At 46.1% G+C, this 16,370-nt stretch overlaps 1 protein-coding gene across 4 annotated transcripts in view; it reads left to right on the forward strand.

Annotated features, from left to right (window-relative positions):
- Window positions 1-3,822: 3,822 nt before the first annotated feature.
- LOC130304158 (uncharacterized) overlaps window positions 3,823-16,370 on the forward strand; it is a 33,550-nt gene continuing 21,002 nt past the window's right edge. For 2 of the 4 annotated variants that reach the window (XM_056551908.1, XM_056551910.1), the window contains exon 1: window positions 3,823-4,225. In XM_056551908.1, the coding sequence (XP_056407883.1) occupies window positions 4,154-4,225 (72 nt within the window). In that variant the 5' untranslated portion in view covers window positions 3,823-4,153. Of the gene's footprint in view, window positions 4,226-7,435; window positions 7,709-16,370 lie in introns of those variants that run through there. The other 2 variants (XM_056551912.1, XM_056551911.1) reach the window with 2 other exon arrangements.

Consider the following 16,370-nt stretch of genomic DNA (forward strand, 5'->3'; position numbering starts at 1 on the left):
ACCACCTCCAGGCTGTGTCATTCAGCCACTACATGGTCTCCTCATGCTTCTGCCACCTCCAGGCTGTGTCATTCAGCTACTATGTGGTCTCCTCATGCTGCTGCCAACTCCAGGCTGTGTCATTCAGCCACTATATGCTGCCGCCAACTCCAGGCTGTGTCATTTAGCCACTATGTGGTCTCCTCATGCTGCCGCCAACTCCAGGCTGTGTCATTCAGCCACTATGTGGTCTCCTCATGCTGCCGCCAACTCAAGGCTGTGTCATTTAGCCGCTATGTGGTCTCCTCATGCTGCTGCCAACTCCAGGCTGTGTCATTCAGCCACTATATGTTCTCCTCAGACTGATGCCACCTCAAGGCTCTGTCATTGTTCCGCAATCAGTGATTCTAATAGCGCCACCTCTGATCTGCATGTCATACTGAATAACAGTATTATTTCACTAACCCAGCACACACCTTATTCGTGTTACAGCAAGGCAAAGTGTTCTATACCCCTATTGAGGCTCTCTGTAGGGCAGAAATTTGCCACAAATAAATTTGGATCGAGCCACATTTTTTCAGAAAATTCGGCGAATTGGTTGAATCGAATTTTCGAAAATTCGCTCATCTCTATAACTCATCATTGCCCATATATTTTTAGAACAAGAGCTCCAAATCCTTCCTTTTTCTGTTTATCTCTCTATCTCCGCAACTAGGGTGCATTATTTGGATAGCTCGGTCCAACTCAAACTTTGGTCTTTAACTGTTAGCTATCCCATCAATCCCCCTTTCATAGCTGTAGAAACTGATCAAAATATTGTGCAAGATTATATGTATATGAGCTAATTCCCAACACTTTGGGGTGTCTAGGTGGATTAACAGGTTTTTATGTATTTTTTGTAAACAATAAAAAAAAGTTAATTGTCCAGGTGTTCCCAAAATGATCCTTCAATTCACAAGGGAACCCCTTGTCAGATCATATGGTCATCTAACCTGACAAAGCAAGGGCTTCCCTAATGAAATGCGTTGTCAATTGCCTTAAGAAATAAGACATGAAAATTATTTTTATTTTTTTCATGCAAATTGTTAATCAGTTTTATTTTGAAAGGGAAACTTGTATCCCAAATTTGCAAATAAATTTTGTCTTTCTCTTGTCAGGGATCATTTTTTATTTTGGTTGTTATATCTTTTAAAGGAAAATTGTCAGATATTTTATCCCGCACTATCCACAGGTACTGTTGAATAGTGTGGGAGGCGCTGATTCCAATGAGCCCTAGCTTGCCCAGATCCGCCTGGCCGTTTGCCCGCAATTGTACTTTTATTCTATGTGTATATCTTGCTGTAACTGGTACGGGCGGGGCTTCTGCATGCTAACTGGCACTGATGTCAGCGCCGCTTAGAAATATTCATCCCCCCTCCCTCCAGTTCTCCCTCACTTCGCCGCTACTAACTGGAGGGAGGGGGATGAATATTCATAAGCAGCGCTGATGTCAGTGCAATTTAACCTGCAGAAGCCCCGCCCATGCCAGTTATAGCAAGATATACACATAGAATAAAAGTACAATTGCGGGCGAACGGCCGGGCGGATCCAGGCAAGGTAGGGCTCATTTTAATCAGTGTCTCCCGCACTATCCACCAGTACCTGTGGATATTGCGGGAGAAAATATCTGACAGTTTTCCTTTAATGCATATTCAATAATTATTTTCGGTGGAGTTTGGTTTTTCAGTGATAGTTGTTTTTCACAACACTATCGCAAATCTTGTATTTGTTAGAGATTTTTTTTTACTAGAAAGCTGAGTTTTACATCAAACAAATCTCTATAAGTATTTGTAATTAATTGTCACTATCCTATTTGAGAGCAAACTTGAGACATCACTGAAATTATATTTTGGACAGTCTGCTACTTTCCTTTGAAAATAAGTTACATTTTAACTTGTATAGAATGTACTACACTGCTCAAAAAAATAAAGGGAACACAATGTAACTCCAAGTCAATCACACTTCTGTGAAATCACACTATCCACTTAGGAAGCAACACTGATTGACAATCAATTTCACATGCTGTTGTGCAAAGGGAACAGACAACAGGTGGAAATTATAGGCAATTAGCAAGACACCCCCAATAAAGAAGTGGTTCTATAGGTGGTGACCACAGACCACTTCTCAGTTCCTATGCTTCCTGGCTGATGTTTTGGTCACTTTTAAATGCTGACGGTGCACTCTAGTGGTAGCATGAGATGGAGCCTACAACCCACACAAGTGGCTCAGGTAGTGCAGCTCATTCAGGATGGCACATCAATGCGAGCTGTGGCAAGAAGGTTTGCTGTGCCTGTCAGCGTAGTGTCCAGAGCATGGAGGCACTACCAGGAGACAGGCCAGTACATCAGGAGACGTGGAGGAGGCCGTAGGAGGGCAACAACCCAGCAGCAGGACCGCTACCTCTGCCTTTGTGCAAGGAGGAGCAGGAGGATCACTGCCAGAGCCCTGCAAAATGACTTCCAGCCGGCCACAAATGTGCATGTGTCCACTCAAACGGTCAGAAACAGACTCCATGATGGTGGAATGAGGGCCCGACATCCACAGGTGGGGGTTGTGCTTACAGCCCAACATCATGCAGGACGTTTGGCATTTGCCAGAAAACACCAAGATTGGCAAATTTGCCACTGGTGCCCTGTGCTTTTCACAGATGAAAGCAGGTTCACACTGAGCACATGCGAAAGACGTGACAGAGTCTGGAGTTGCTGTGGAGAATGTTCTGCTGCCTGCAACATCCTCCAGCATGACCGGTTTGGCAGTGGGTCACTAAGGGTGTGGGGGGGGGCATTACTTTGGGGGCCATACAGCCCTCCATGTGCTTGCCAGAGGTAGCCTGACTGCCATTAGGTACTGAGATGAGATCCTCAGACCCCTTGTGAGACCATATGCTGATGCGGTTGGCCCTGGGTTCCTCCTAATGCAAGACAATACTACACCTCATGTGGCTGGAGTGTGTCAGCAGTTCCTGCAAGAGGAAGGCGTTGATGCTATGGACTGGCCCGCCTGTTCCCCAGACCTGAATCCGATTGAGGGACATCTGGGACATCATGTCTTGCTCCATCCACTAACGCCACGTTGCACCAAAGAATGTCCAGGAGTTGGAGGATGCTTTAGTCCAGGTCTGGGAGGACATCCCTCAGGAGACCATCCACCACCTCATCAGCAGCATGCCCAGGCATTGTAGGGAGGTCATACGGGCATGTGGAGGCCACACACACTACTGAGCCTAATTTTGACTTGTTTAAAGGACATTACATCAAAGTTGGATCAGCCTGTAGTGTGGTTTCCACTTTGATTTTGAGTGTGACTCCATATCCAGACCTCCATGGGTTGATAAATTTGATTTCCATTGATAATTTTTGTGTGATTTTGTTGTCAGCACATTCAACCATGTAAAGACGAAAGTATTTCATACGATTAGTTCATTCTTTCAGATCTAGGATGTGTTATCTTAGTTTTCCTTTAATATATACACTGCTCAAAAAAATAAAGGGAACACTGTCAGCCTGTTCACCCACACCCACACTAAACACTAACACACTCATACACTGGGTTATATTGTGGGTGAACAGGAGTCCAGTAAATATGTCCAGTAGGTCCTGAGATATGTCCCCCAGAAGATCAACTGCTGAATTCAGTGAATCGCGCAGTTAGCTTCGCAGGGGGCGGGGCTTAGTGACTCGTCTTAACTAGGATGTGGAGTCACAGACAATGAATATGTAAATTAAGCCGATGAAGTAATGCCCCCTGCGAATCCCCATCCCCACTGCTCGATTCACTGAATTCAGCAGTGGATCTTCTGGGGGACATATCTCAGGACCTACTGGACATAGTTAAGTAAGTGACCCCTCGTTGGACTCCTTTTCACCCACACTATAACCCAGTGTATGAGGTTTAGTGTGCGTGAATGGGCTGACAGTTTTCCATTTAAAGAAAGAAATCTGAATTCTATTAGGAGAGCAATTACAGATCAGTGATCCGTTTAGTTGGTTATAGGATCTATGGCAACACTGGAAGGTGGGGAGACCGTTACACACAACAAAGGCACCTTTTTTTGCCTTCTAATCCTAGCTTAATAGAACCAGCAGAATAGAAGAAGATAAAACCCAGGATAAATCACTCCTGGGAGAGATCGGAGATGTCAGCACAGCATTGTTATTTCTATCAGATGGCCAAGGTTGTTTTTGCCCTCGGGATTATTACAACATTGGTAAGTACCCTCAAGATCAATCACTTCTTATGTTTACAGTCAGATTCTTTCATTTAAATCTCAATGATATTTTGGTTCACTTTTGACTGAATGTGGCTTGCTGAAGTTCAGATGGGGATGCAGTGATAAAGCAGAGCTGCGCTCACTTTATTCTTACGATTGATAGGAGTCCCATAGTTTGCATGTGAAGCTCTTTATCAAAAAGATGGAACTTTTACTTCAATAAAGGTATGGTATAAACTTAAAAAATAATGGATACAGCTCAATTGATACTAAATGGCACTGGCTAGACTGAGCAACCCAAACCAACACCTATACCCACGGTGTAAAAATGCATGGAAAGTGAAATAATAATATGTTGGAGCTCAAAAGTCTATGGATATTGGAATAATAATTTATTTAATATGTATGAAATAACATACATAAATAAGTGGTTCACAGGGCCCTTGTGAAACCACCCCTTAAAATAGCCACAAATAAAATCACATGAATATTGCATTGTGTAGGAATGAAATATAGCCAATAAGGGGAATACCACCAATTATAGCCACTAGTTAGTGGAATTAGATACAGTAGTCTGTGATAGCTATGGCTCGTAGCCTATGGCTGCTTCTGAAATGTGTCCAGTTTCCAAAACTGTATACTAAGTCTAGTAATACCACCTATAGCTTGATATTTTCTCGCTACCACGAATATACACCTCTACTTAGCTGTTGTCAATCACCTGAAACCATCCTCTGTCATCAGAGTGATCCCAGCACAAGCTCAGCATCCACGAGGAAGCAAGGCCAGTGTTGCTGGCAAAGTCTTCACGCTATCTACGCTGACAAACGCTGAGAGCGCGAGCATATGGGGATCGCTAATCCAGTCGGCCGCACTGCCAACATCTACAGATGCACAGCGCAACTATCTACTCACAAACACCCGGAGCCCCCACGAGGGGAGAGGTGCGCAGCACCAGATCTATGATCCTCCGGAGGGTGATGTTGGATACAATCTACTTATCGCTGTGTGTGACAATATTATCACTAAGAGATATCGGGCAGATATCGCCCTGTACAACATCTTGTCTGTTTGGATATTTATCTGTGCCGGAATGTGCGATATAAGGATAAGAGATAAATAGACAATCATTGCACCTTATTTCCAAGCTTGGAACTGTTACAGACATTTACTTGGATATAATACAATTATCTGGAGTTATGCACTTTATTGTGGAATCATAAAAGTTACTCCAGTCATTCCGTATAAGACCAGCTCAGCTGTCACAGACTACTGTATCTAAATCCACAAACTAGTGGTTATAATTGGTGGTATTCTACGTATTGGCTATATTTGATACCTACACAGTGCAATATTCATGTGATTTTATTTGTGGCTATTTTAAGGGGTGGATTCACAAGGGCCCTGTTAACCACCCATTAATGTATGTTATTTTATACATATTAAATAAATTATTATTCCAATATCTATAGACTTTTGAGCTCCAACATATTATTTTTTTACTTAATAAGCAGAGAATTTTGGACTTACTTGAAAACAATAAAATGGATTTAGATAATTGAATAAAATGGATTTAATTGACCCTTTGATGCAATAGGTGTTGACCACTAACCCACCCTAGACCTCCTTTCATATAAAGTTATAAACCATAACCACCATAGACACCCACAAATATTACAGTTGTCATCTTAACCAATCTGAAACCCCAGAGATACTGGGGGACATATTAAAGGGGTATTCCAGGATTTTTTTTTATTTGACTATGCTACAGGGGCTGTAAAGTTAGTGTAGTTCATAATATAGTGTATTTACCTGTGTGTGACGGTTTTCTCTCACAATTCTTATGTGATTTTCACCCCAATATTTATTTTTAACAGCATACAAAATTACTGTTGTCTCAGATTTTTCTCAGGTTGCAATGCGACCGAGACCTGACTGACTAGTCAGCTGATGACAGGGAGCCTGTCTGCTTCAATGGTTGGAGCGATCGCTTGGTGGGAGAGAGTTCAATCTGCAACTAATGCAACAGCTGTAGGCACCCTGATTGAAAACCGCAGGTCTTTTGAATGGATGCAGCTCATTTATATTTCAATTGGTGGGGTGGCTGATGTGTGGGAGGGAGGAAAATGGAATTATGGGATTTGTAGTCAAAAAAAGAAAAGTCAAACAGGAAACACCAGTTTACAAAAAGCTAGCCACAGTGTTATGGTAATATCACAACATAGCTATTTAGCCCCAAGACAAGCGCAGATCCTTCCTAAGCATGTCCATTACTGTCTGGCAGGTACGTACTAAAATCAACTTATGGTGGATAACACCTTTAAAAAAAAAAAATGTTTGTGCAGTTTTGTAAGCTCCACTGAGCTATTTCAACCAGATTTTAAAAAATGGTGCCTGGAGTTTTGAAAATCTGGTGCATTTTTGTCCAGCACCCAAAACCTGTGTTAAATACACCATTTTACTAGTTTACCGCCAATCACTACTGTGAAGTGGAAGAAGATGGCAGAATAATCATAAAGCACCCATGTCTAGGTCTCTGTGCCCTCAAATATGGTAGGGATGCGTAAAAAAAAAAATGTAAGTAGATACTTTGCCAGCAACAGCCCAAACCTCCTACTAATGCTATTTTCTAATAATTTTATCACAAATGTTTTTAGTGCCTATTGGGGACTATTACAAATATTTCTATTTATATTACAAACACTTTCAAGGCTATGCCATAGCATATGATTATTGAATAGCATTGGTGCTATGCCTTCACAGCCTGCCAAGGAAGCCTGTAAATTCAGAGCACTAATCTGATGCCAGGGTGGAGGGCAAGTGGAGGTCCAGAACAGCCCCACTATCTGACTGGCAATATTATTGTAACAGTTTTATATACCGCAATTGACTTTGATAGTGGCATCTGAAGAGTTAATGTAGGTCATTGCCTATCATGCTGATGTCCAGAATTAGTGGTGAGTCCTGGCTGATACTCAATGGGTATGAAGCACATGCATAGTCGCGGAACGTTACCAGGGTGTATATATATGTCTAATTTTAAGGTTAAACTGAAACAGTCTTATAAGTAACAGGAACTTACATTTAACCAAAAAAGACTATGACCACTCACATTCTGTTACTGTTATCTACCAGCAGGTGGCAGCACATTTCCATATTTTATTCATAGTAACTGTAAACACAGAAATTCAGCCATCTTCTTTTTATGCAGTTTTCTGAGCCACATACTGGAATGGATGTATAATGTATAAAGCATCCCTTAATATTGTTCCCGTCTCTGAGATCTACTTCTGGCTTTGGTAAAAACACACAAACAGGCCTTATAAAGAAGCATTCCTACTAAAAATACAGGATAGGAGATGTGTCAGATGATGGTTGTTCTGATCCTTGGACCCCCAAACACACACACACACAATCTTGAAAACTGGCCTTTCAGAACAGTGAAGTAAGTTGCGCTTGTACCCTTCTGCTGAGTATAGAGTAAGTACAATAAAAAAAGTGGTAGCATGCATCAACAGCTCACTACTCTATTCTAGGGTGCATCTCAGGAGCGGGTTTTTGATTGTGGAGTGTCCCAGGAGTCAGACCCTAGCGTTCTTACACTTATCTCCTATGCTGTGCATAGGGGATAAGTGGTTAAACTTGGAATACCCCTTTAACCCCTTAAGGACTCAGGGTTTTTCCGTTTTTGCACTTTCGTTTTTTCCTCCTTACCTTTTAAAAATCATAACCCTTTCAATTTTCCACCTAAAAATCCATATTATGGCTTATTTTTTGCGTCGCCAATTCTACTTTGCAGTGACATTAGTCATTTTACCCAAAAATGCACAGCGAAACGGAAAAAAAAATCATTGTGCGACAAAATCGGAAAAAAAACGCCATTTTGTAACTTTTGGGGGCTTCCGTTTCTACGCAGTGCATATTTCGGTAAAAATTACACCTTATCATTACTCTGTAGGTCCATACGGTTAAAATGATACCCTACTTATATAGGTTTGATTTTGTCGCACTTCTGGAAAAAATCATAACTACATGCAGGAAAATGTATACTGTCACGATGCCGGCTGGCAGGTAGTGGATCCTCTGTGCCAGAGAGGGATTGGCGTGGACCGTGCTAGAGGATCGGTTCTAAGTCACTACTGGTTTTCACCAGAGCCCGCCGCAAAGCGGGATGGTCTTGCTGCGGCGGTAGTGACCAGGTCGTATCCCCTAGCAACGGCTCAACCTCTCTGGCTGCTGAAGATAGGCGCGGTACAAGGGAGTAGGCAGAAGCAAGGTCGGACGTAGCAGAAGGTCGGGGCAGGCAGCAAGGATCGTAGTCAGGGGCAACGGCAGAAGGTCTGGAATCACAGGCAAGGAACACACAAGGAACGCTTTCACTGGCACTAGGGCAACAAGATCCGGCGAGGGAGTGAAGGGGAAGTGAGGTGATATAGGGAAGTGCACAGGTGTAAACACTAATTGGAACCACTGCACCAATCAGCGGTGCAGTGGCCCTTTAAATCGCAAAGACCCGGCGCGCGCGCGCCCTAGGGAGCGGGGCCGCGCGCGCCGGGACAGAACTGACGGGGAGCGAGTAAGGTACGGGAGCCGGGGTGCGCATCGCGAGCGGGCGCTACCCGCATCGCGAATCGCATCCCGGCCGGAGGTGGTAACGCAGCGCCCCGGGTCCGTGGAACCGACCGGGGCGCTGCAGTGAGGGAAGTGTAGCGAGCGCTCCGGGGAGGAGCGGGGACCCGGAGCGCTCGGCGTAACAGTACCCCCCCCCTTGGGTCTCCCCCTCTTCTTGGGGCCTGAGAACCTGAGGATCAGACTTTTGTCCAGGATATTGTCCTCAGGTTCCCAGGACCTCTCTTCTGGACCACAACCCTCCCAATCCACTAAAAAAAAAGTTCTTCCCCTGACCTTTTTAGAGGCCAAAATCTCTTTGACAGAGAAGATGTCCGAGGAGCCGGAAACAGGAGTGGGAGGAACAGATTTAGGAGAAAAACGGTTGAGGATGAGAGGTTTAAGAAGAGAGACGTGAAAGGCATTAGGGATACGAAGAGAAGGAGGAAGAAGAAGTTTGTAAGAGACAGGATTAATTTGACACAAAACTTTAAAAGGACCAAGATAGCGTGGTCCCAACTTATAGCTCGGGACACGGAAACGGACATATTTAGCGGAGAGCCATACCTTGTCTCCAGGGGAAAAAATGGGAGGAGCTCTTCTTTTCTTATCTGCGAATCTCTTCATGCGAGAAGAAGCCTGTAAGAGAGAATTTTGGGTCTCTTTCCATATGGTGGAAAGATCACGAGAAATTTCATCCACAGCGGGCAGACCAGAGGGCAAGGGGGTAGGGAGGGGGGGAAGAGGGTGACGGCCGTACACCACGAAAAACGGAGATTTGGAGGAAGATTCAGAGATTCTGAAATTATACGAGAATTCGGCCCAAGGTAGAAGATCTGCCCAGTCATCCTGGCGGGAGGAAACAAAATGTCGTAAATAGTCACCCAAGATCTGGTTAATTCTCTCTACTTGTCCATTGGATTGAGGATGGTATGCAGAAGAAAAATTTAATTTAATCTTGAGTTGTTTACAGAGAGCCCTCCAGAATTTAGACACAAATTGGACGCCTCTATCCGAGACGATCTGTGTAGGCAACCCGTGAAGACGAAAAATGTGTACAAAAAATTGTTTAGCCAACTGAGGCGCTGAAGGAAGACCAGGAAGAGGGATGAAATGTGCCATTTTGGAGAATCGATCAACGACCACCCAAATAACAGTGTTGCCATGGGATGGGGGTAAGTCAGTAATAAAATCCATACCAATCAGAGACCAAGGTTGTTCGGGGACAGGTAGAGGATGAAGAAAACCAGCGGGCTTCTGGCGAGGAGTCTTATCCCGGGCACAGATAGTGCAGGCTCGCACAAAGTCCACCACATCAGTCTCTAGAGTCGGCCACCAATAGAAGCGAGAGATGAGTTGCACAGATTTCTTGATGCCCGCATGACCTGCGAGATGGGAGGAGTGGCCCCATTTGAGGATCCCAAGGCGTTGGCGTGGAGAAACAAAGGTCTTTCCTGGAGGAGTTTGCCTGATGGAGGCTGGAGAAGTGGAAATCAGGCAGTCAGGAGGAATGATGTGTTGAGGAGAGAGTTCAATTTCAGAGGCATCTGAGGAACGAGAGAGAGCATCGGCCCTAATGTTTTTATCAGCAGGCCGAAAGTGAATTTCAAAATTAAATCGGGCAAAGAACAGAGACCACCTGGCCTGACGAGGATTCAGCCGTTGGGCAGACTGGAGGTAGGAGAGGTTCTTGTGATCGGTGTAAATAATAACTGGAAATCTTGATCCCTCCAGCAGATGCCTCCATTCCTCAAGTGCTAATTTAATGGCTAGAAGCTCTCGATCCCCGATGGAGTAGTTCCTCTCCGCCGGAGAGAAGGTCCTGGAAAAAAAACCACAAGTAACAGCATGCCCGGAAGAGTTTTTTTGTAGAAGGACAGCTCCAGCTCCCACTGAGGAGGCATCAACCTCCAATAGGAAGGGTTTAGATGGGTCAGGTCTGGAGAGCACGGGAGCCGAAGAAAAGGCAGACTTGAGTCGTTTAAAGGCGTCTTCCGCTTGAGGAGGCCAAGACTTGGGATCGGCATTTTTTTTTGTTAAAGCCACAATAGGAGCCACAATGGTAGAAAAATGTGGAATAAATTGCCTGTAATAATTGGCGAACCCCAAAAAACGTTGGATGGCACGGAGTCCGGAGGGGCGTGGCCAATCTAAGACGGCAGAGAGTTTATCTGGGTCCATTTGTAGTCCCTGGCCAGAGACCAAGTATCCTAGAAAAGGAAGAGATTGGCATTCAAACAGACATTTCTCTATTTTGGCATAGAGTTGATTATCACGAAGTCTCTGAAGAACCATACGGACATGCTGGCGGTGTTCTTCAAGATTGGCAGAAAAAATCAGGATATCGTCCAGATATACAACAACACAGGAGTATAGTAGATCACGAAAAATTTCATTAACAAAGTCTTGGAAGACGGCAGGGGCGTTGCATAGACCAAAGGGCATGACCAGATACTCAAAGTGTCCATCTCTGGTGTTAAATGCCGTTTTCCATTCATCCCCCTCTCTGATGCGGATGAGATTATAAGCACCTCTTAAGTCCAGTTTGGTAAAAATATGGGCACCTTGGAGACGATCAAAGAGTTCAGAGATGAGGGGTAGGGGGTAGCGGTTCTTAACCGTGATTTTATTAAGACCGCGGTAGTCAATGCAAGGACGTAGAGAGCCATCTTTTTTGGACACAAAGAAAAATCCGGCTCCGGCAGGAGAGGAGGATTTACGGATAAAGCCCTTTTTTAAATTTTCTTGGACGTATTCAGACATGGCAAGAGTCTCTGGGACGGACAGAGGATAGATTCTGCCCCGGGGTGGAGTAGTGCCCGGGAGGAGGTCAATGGGACAATCATAAGGCCTGTGAGGAGGTAGAGTCTCAGCTTGTTTTTTGCAAAAAACGTCCGCAAAGTCCATATAGGCCTTAGGGAGACCGGTTACATGAGGAAGCACAGGGACACGGCAAGGTTTACTGGGAACCGGTTTTAAGCAGTCCTTGGAACAAGAGGGCCCCCAACTCTTGATCTCCCCAGTGGACCAATCCAGGATTGGGGAATGGAGTTGAAGCCAGGGAAGTCCAAGAAGGATTTCAGAAGTGCAATTGGGGAGGACCAACAGTTCAATCCTCTCGTGATGAGATCCGATGCACATTAGAAGGGGCTCCGTGCGGAAACGTATAGTACAGTCCAATCTTTCATTGTTTACACAATTGATGTAGAGGGGTCTGGCGAGACTGGTCACCGGGATGTTGAACCTGTTGACGAGAGAGGCTAAGATGAAATTTCCTGCAGATCCAGAGTCCAAGAAGGCCACAGCAGAGAAGGAGAAGGCAGAGGCAGACATCCGCACAGGCACAGTAAGACGTGGAGAAGCAGAGTAGACATCAAGGACTGTCTCACCCTTGTGCGGAGTCAGCGGACGTCTTTCCAGGCGGGGAGGACGGATAGGACAATCCTTCAGGAAGTGTTCGGTACTAGCACAGTACAGGCAGAGATTCTCCATGCGGCGTCGTGTCCTCTCTTGGGGTGTCAGGCGAGACCGGTCGACCTGCATAGCCTCCACGGCGGGAGGCACAGGAACAGATTGCAGGGGACCAGAGGAGAGAGGAGCCGGGGAGAAGAAACGCCTCGTGCGAACAGAGTCCATATCCTGGCGGAGCTCCTGACGCCGTTCGGAAAAACGCATGTCAATGCGAGTGGCAAGATGGATGAGTTCATGTAGGTTAGCAGGGATTTCTCGTGCGGCCAGAACATCTTTAATGTTGCTGGATAGGCCTTTTTTAAAGGTCGCGCAGAGTGCCTCATTATTCCAGGATAATTCTGAAGCAAGGGTACGGAACTGTACGGCATACTCGCCAACGGAAGAATTACCCTGGACCAGGTTCAACAGGGCAGTCTCAGCAGAAGAGGCTCGGGCAGGTTCCTCAAAGACACTTCGAATTTCCGAGAAGAAGGAGTGTACAGAGGCAGTGACGGGGTCATTGCGGTCCCAGAGCGGTGTGGCCCAAGCCAGGGCTTTTCCAGACAGCAGGCTGACTACGAAAGCCACCTTAGACCTTTCAGTGGGGAACTGGTCCGACATCATCTCCAAGTGTAATGAACATTGGGAAAGAAAGCCACGGCAAAACTTAGAGTCCCCATCAAATTTATCCGGCAAGGATAGTCGTATTCCAGAAGCGGCCACTCGCTGCGGAGGAGGTACAGGAGCTGGCGGAGGAGATGATTGCTGGAGCTGTGGTAGTAACTGTTGTAGCATAACAGTCAGTTGAGACAGCTGTTGGCCTTGTTGCGCAATCTGTTGTGACTGCTGGGCGACCACCGTGGTGAGGTCAGCGACAACTGGCAGAGGAACTTCAGCGGGATCCATGGCCGGATCTACTGTCACGATGCCGGCTGGCAGGTAGTGGATCCTCTGTGCCAGAGAGGGATTGGCGTGGACCGTGCTAGAGGATCGGTTCTAAGTCACTACTGGTTTTCACCAGAGCCCGCCGCAAAGCGGGATGGTCTTGCTGCGGCGGTAGTGACCAGGTCGTATCCCCTAGCAACGGCTCAACCTCTCTGGCTGCTGAAGATAGGCGCGGTACAAGGGAGTAGGCAGAAGCAAGGTCGGACGTAGCAGAAGGTCGGGGCAGGCAGCAAGGATCGTAGTCAGGGGCAACGGCAGAAGGTCTGGAATCACAGGCAAGGAACACACAAGGAACGCTTTCACTGGCACTAGGGCAACAAGATCCGGCGAGGGAGTGAAGGGGAAGTGAGGTGATATAGGGAAGTGCACAGGTGTAAACACTAATTGGAACCACTGCACCAATCAGCGGTGCAGTGGCCCTTTAAATCGCAAAGACCCGGCGCGCGCGCGCCCTAGGGAGCGGGGCCGCGCGCGCCGGGACAGAACTGACGGGGAGCGAGTAAGGTACGGGAGCCGGGGTGCGCATCGCGAGCGGGCGCTACCCGCATCGCGAATCGCATCCCGGCCGGAGGTGGTAACGCAGCGCCCCGGGTCCGTGGAACCGACCGGGGCGCTGCAGTGAGGGAAGTGTAGCGAGCGCTCCGGGGAGGAGCGGGGACCCGGAGCGCTCGGCGTAACATATACGTTTAAAAATGTCATCTTCTGACCCCTATAACTTTTTTATTTTTCCACGTACAGGGCGGTATGAGGACTCATTTTTTGCGTCGTGATCTGAAGTGTTTATCGGTATGATATTTGTTTTGATCGGACTTTTTGATCACTTTTTATTCATTTTTTTAATGGTATAAAAAGTGACCAAAATACGCTTTTTTGGACTTTGGAATTTTTTTGCGTGTACGCCATTGACCGTGCGGTTCAATTAATGATATCTTTTTATAGTTCGGACATTTACGCACGCGGCGATACCACATATGTTTATTTTTTTTTTTTACACTGTTTTATTTTTTTTTATGGGAAAAGGGGGGTGATTCAAACTTTTATTAGGGAAGGGGTTAAATGACCTTTATTAACACTTTTTTTTTACATTTTTTTTGCAGTGTTATAGGTCCCATAGGGACCTATAACACTGCACACACTGATCTCCTATGCTGATCACAGGCGTGTATTAACACGCCTGTGATCAGCATTATCGGCGCTTGACTGCTCCTGCCTGGATCTCAGGCACGGAGCAGTCATTCGGCGATTGGACACCGAGGAGGCAGGTAAGGGCCCTCCCGGTGTCCGGTCAGCTGTTCGGGACGCCGCAATTTCACCGCGGCGGTCCCGAACAGCCCGACTGAGCAGCCGGGTCACTTTCAGTTTCACTTTGGAAGCGGCGGTCAGCTTTGACCGCCGCTTCTAAAGGGTTAATACCGCACATCGCCGCGATTGGCGATGTGTGGTATTAGCCGCGGGTCCCGGCCGTTGATGAGCACCGGGACCGACGCGATATGATGCAGGATCGCGGCGCGATCCCGCTTCATATCGCGGGAGCCGGCGCAGGACGTAAATATACGTCCTGCGTCGTTAAGGGGTTAATATTTTCCTTTCTTATTATATTTGGTTCATCTTTTAATGTTAATGTCTCCCAATCTACACCAGCTATATCAGGCTTTAGGAGATCACAAAGAAAAGTATCATGGGGCAAAACTGAAAAAAACTAATTTTTTTTTAATGCATAATGAGCTTTTAACTGGTGGACAGGCATGGATAAATGTGTGTTTTCAGTCTCTAGGCAGCAGCATGCATACAGGGGCAATATACTGGTATACAGGGCCGGACTGGCCATCGGGAACACTGGGGCCAAATTTAACTATAAGCACATCTAACAGACGCACCTATAATTAAATGGGCACTGTCATTAAACATGATTTGTAATATTTGATTTGTACGCCAAATAAGGAATAAATAATAACTTTTGTAATTGGCTTTCATAAAAGAAACCTTCTATGTTAGTTTTTCGGCTGTATACTTCTGGCCACCAGGGGTCTCCCTTCTTGGCCAGAACGTGTCTGGTCAAAATCTCAGAATTTGGTCTCCTGCTTGTAATGGCAGAAGACCAAACTCAGAAAGTGTTTCCCTGCACTGAGCTTGATTGACAGCTGCAAAGAGCCTCACTGAAATCTGCACAGAGCCTCACTGAAATATGCACAGAGCCTCATTGAAATCTGTACAAAGCCTCACTGAAAGCTGCAAAGAGCCTCACTGAAACATACATAGAGCCTCACCGAAAGCCTTACTTCATAGAGGTGGGGGGGGGGGGAACCTACCTATTATTTCCCTTCCCACTTATCTACTCTTTCTACTGTGTAGGATACTAATAGGGTTATTTATGTTTGGAAAAAAAGAAGATCCTAAAATGTTTGTCTGGCAGTTCCTGTGGAGTCTAGAAAGAGGAAGGAAGGCGCCTCATGTGCGAGATCAGCAGATCTTGTTAGTGGGGGTGGGGGACGGTAATTCCCAGGCCGCTTACCAAAGTTGGTTGTATGCCCACACACAACAAGGTAAAATGTAGAATGAATATACGTGAAGGTCCACTGCAGCCCTCCTGGGTAGAAGTAGAATCAAAACAGGATGACCTTGAGTTCAGGAGTTAGTCCGGCGCAGAGAGGAACCATCAGGGAGCCAGTTAAAATCAATGGATTTATTAAATGCAACGCGTTTCGCTGCGCATGCGCAGCTTCATCAGGCATAACAAGAGAAGGCTGGAAAAAGGTATATATACCCCCAGAAGTTAACCATTAGAGTGCTTTTTGAAAAAGTTGTTACATAAAATTACATGTATACATATAAATATGACAATATTGTCACGATGCCGGCTGGCAGGTAGTGGATCCTCTGTGCCAGAGAGGGATTGGCGTGGACCGTGCTAGTGGACCGGTTCTAAGCCACTACTGGTTTTCACCAGAGCCCGCCGCAAAGCGGGATGGTCTTGCTGCGGCGGTAGTGACCAGGTCGTATCCACTAGCAACGGCTCACCTCTCTGGCTGCTGAAGATAGGCGCGGTACAAGGGAGTAGGCAAAAGCAAGGTCGGACGTAGCAGAAGGTCGGGGCAGGCAGCAAGGATCGTAGTCAGGGGCAACGGCAGAAGGTCTGGAA

Source organism: Hyla sarda, chromosome 1 (genome assembly GCF_029499605.1).
Source record: "Hyla sarda isolate aHylSar1 chromosome 1, aHylSar1.hap1, whole genome shotgun sequence".
Classification (NCBI taxonomy): Eukaryota; Metazoa; Chordata; class Amphibia; order Anura; family Hylidae; genus Hyla; species Hyla sarda.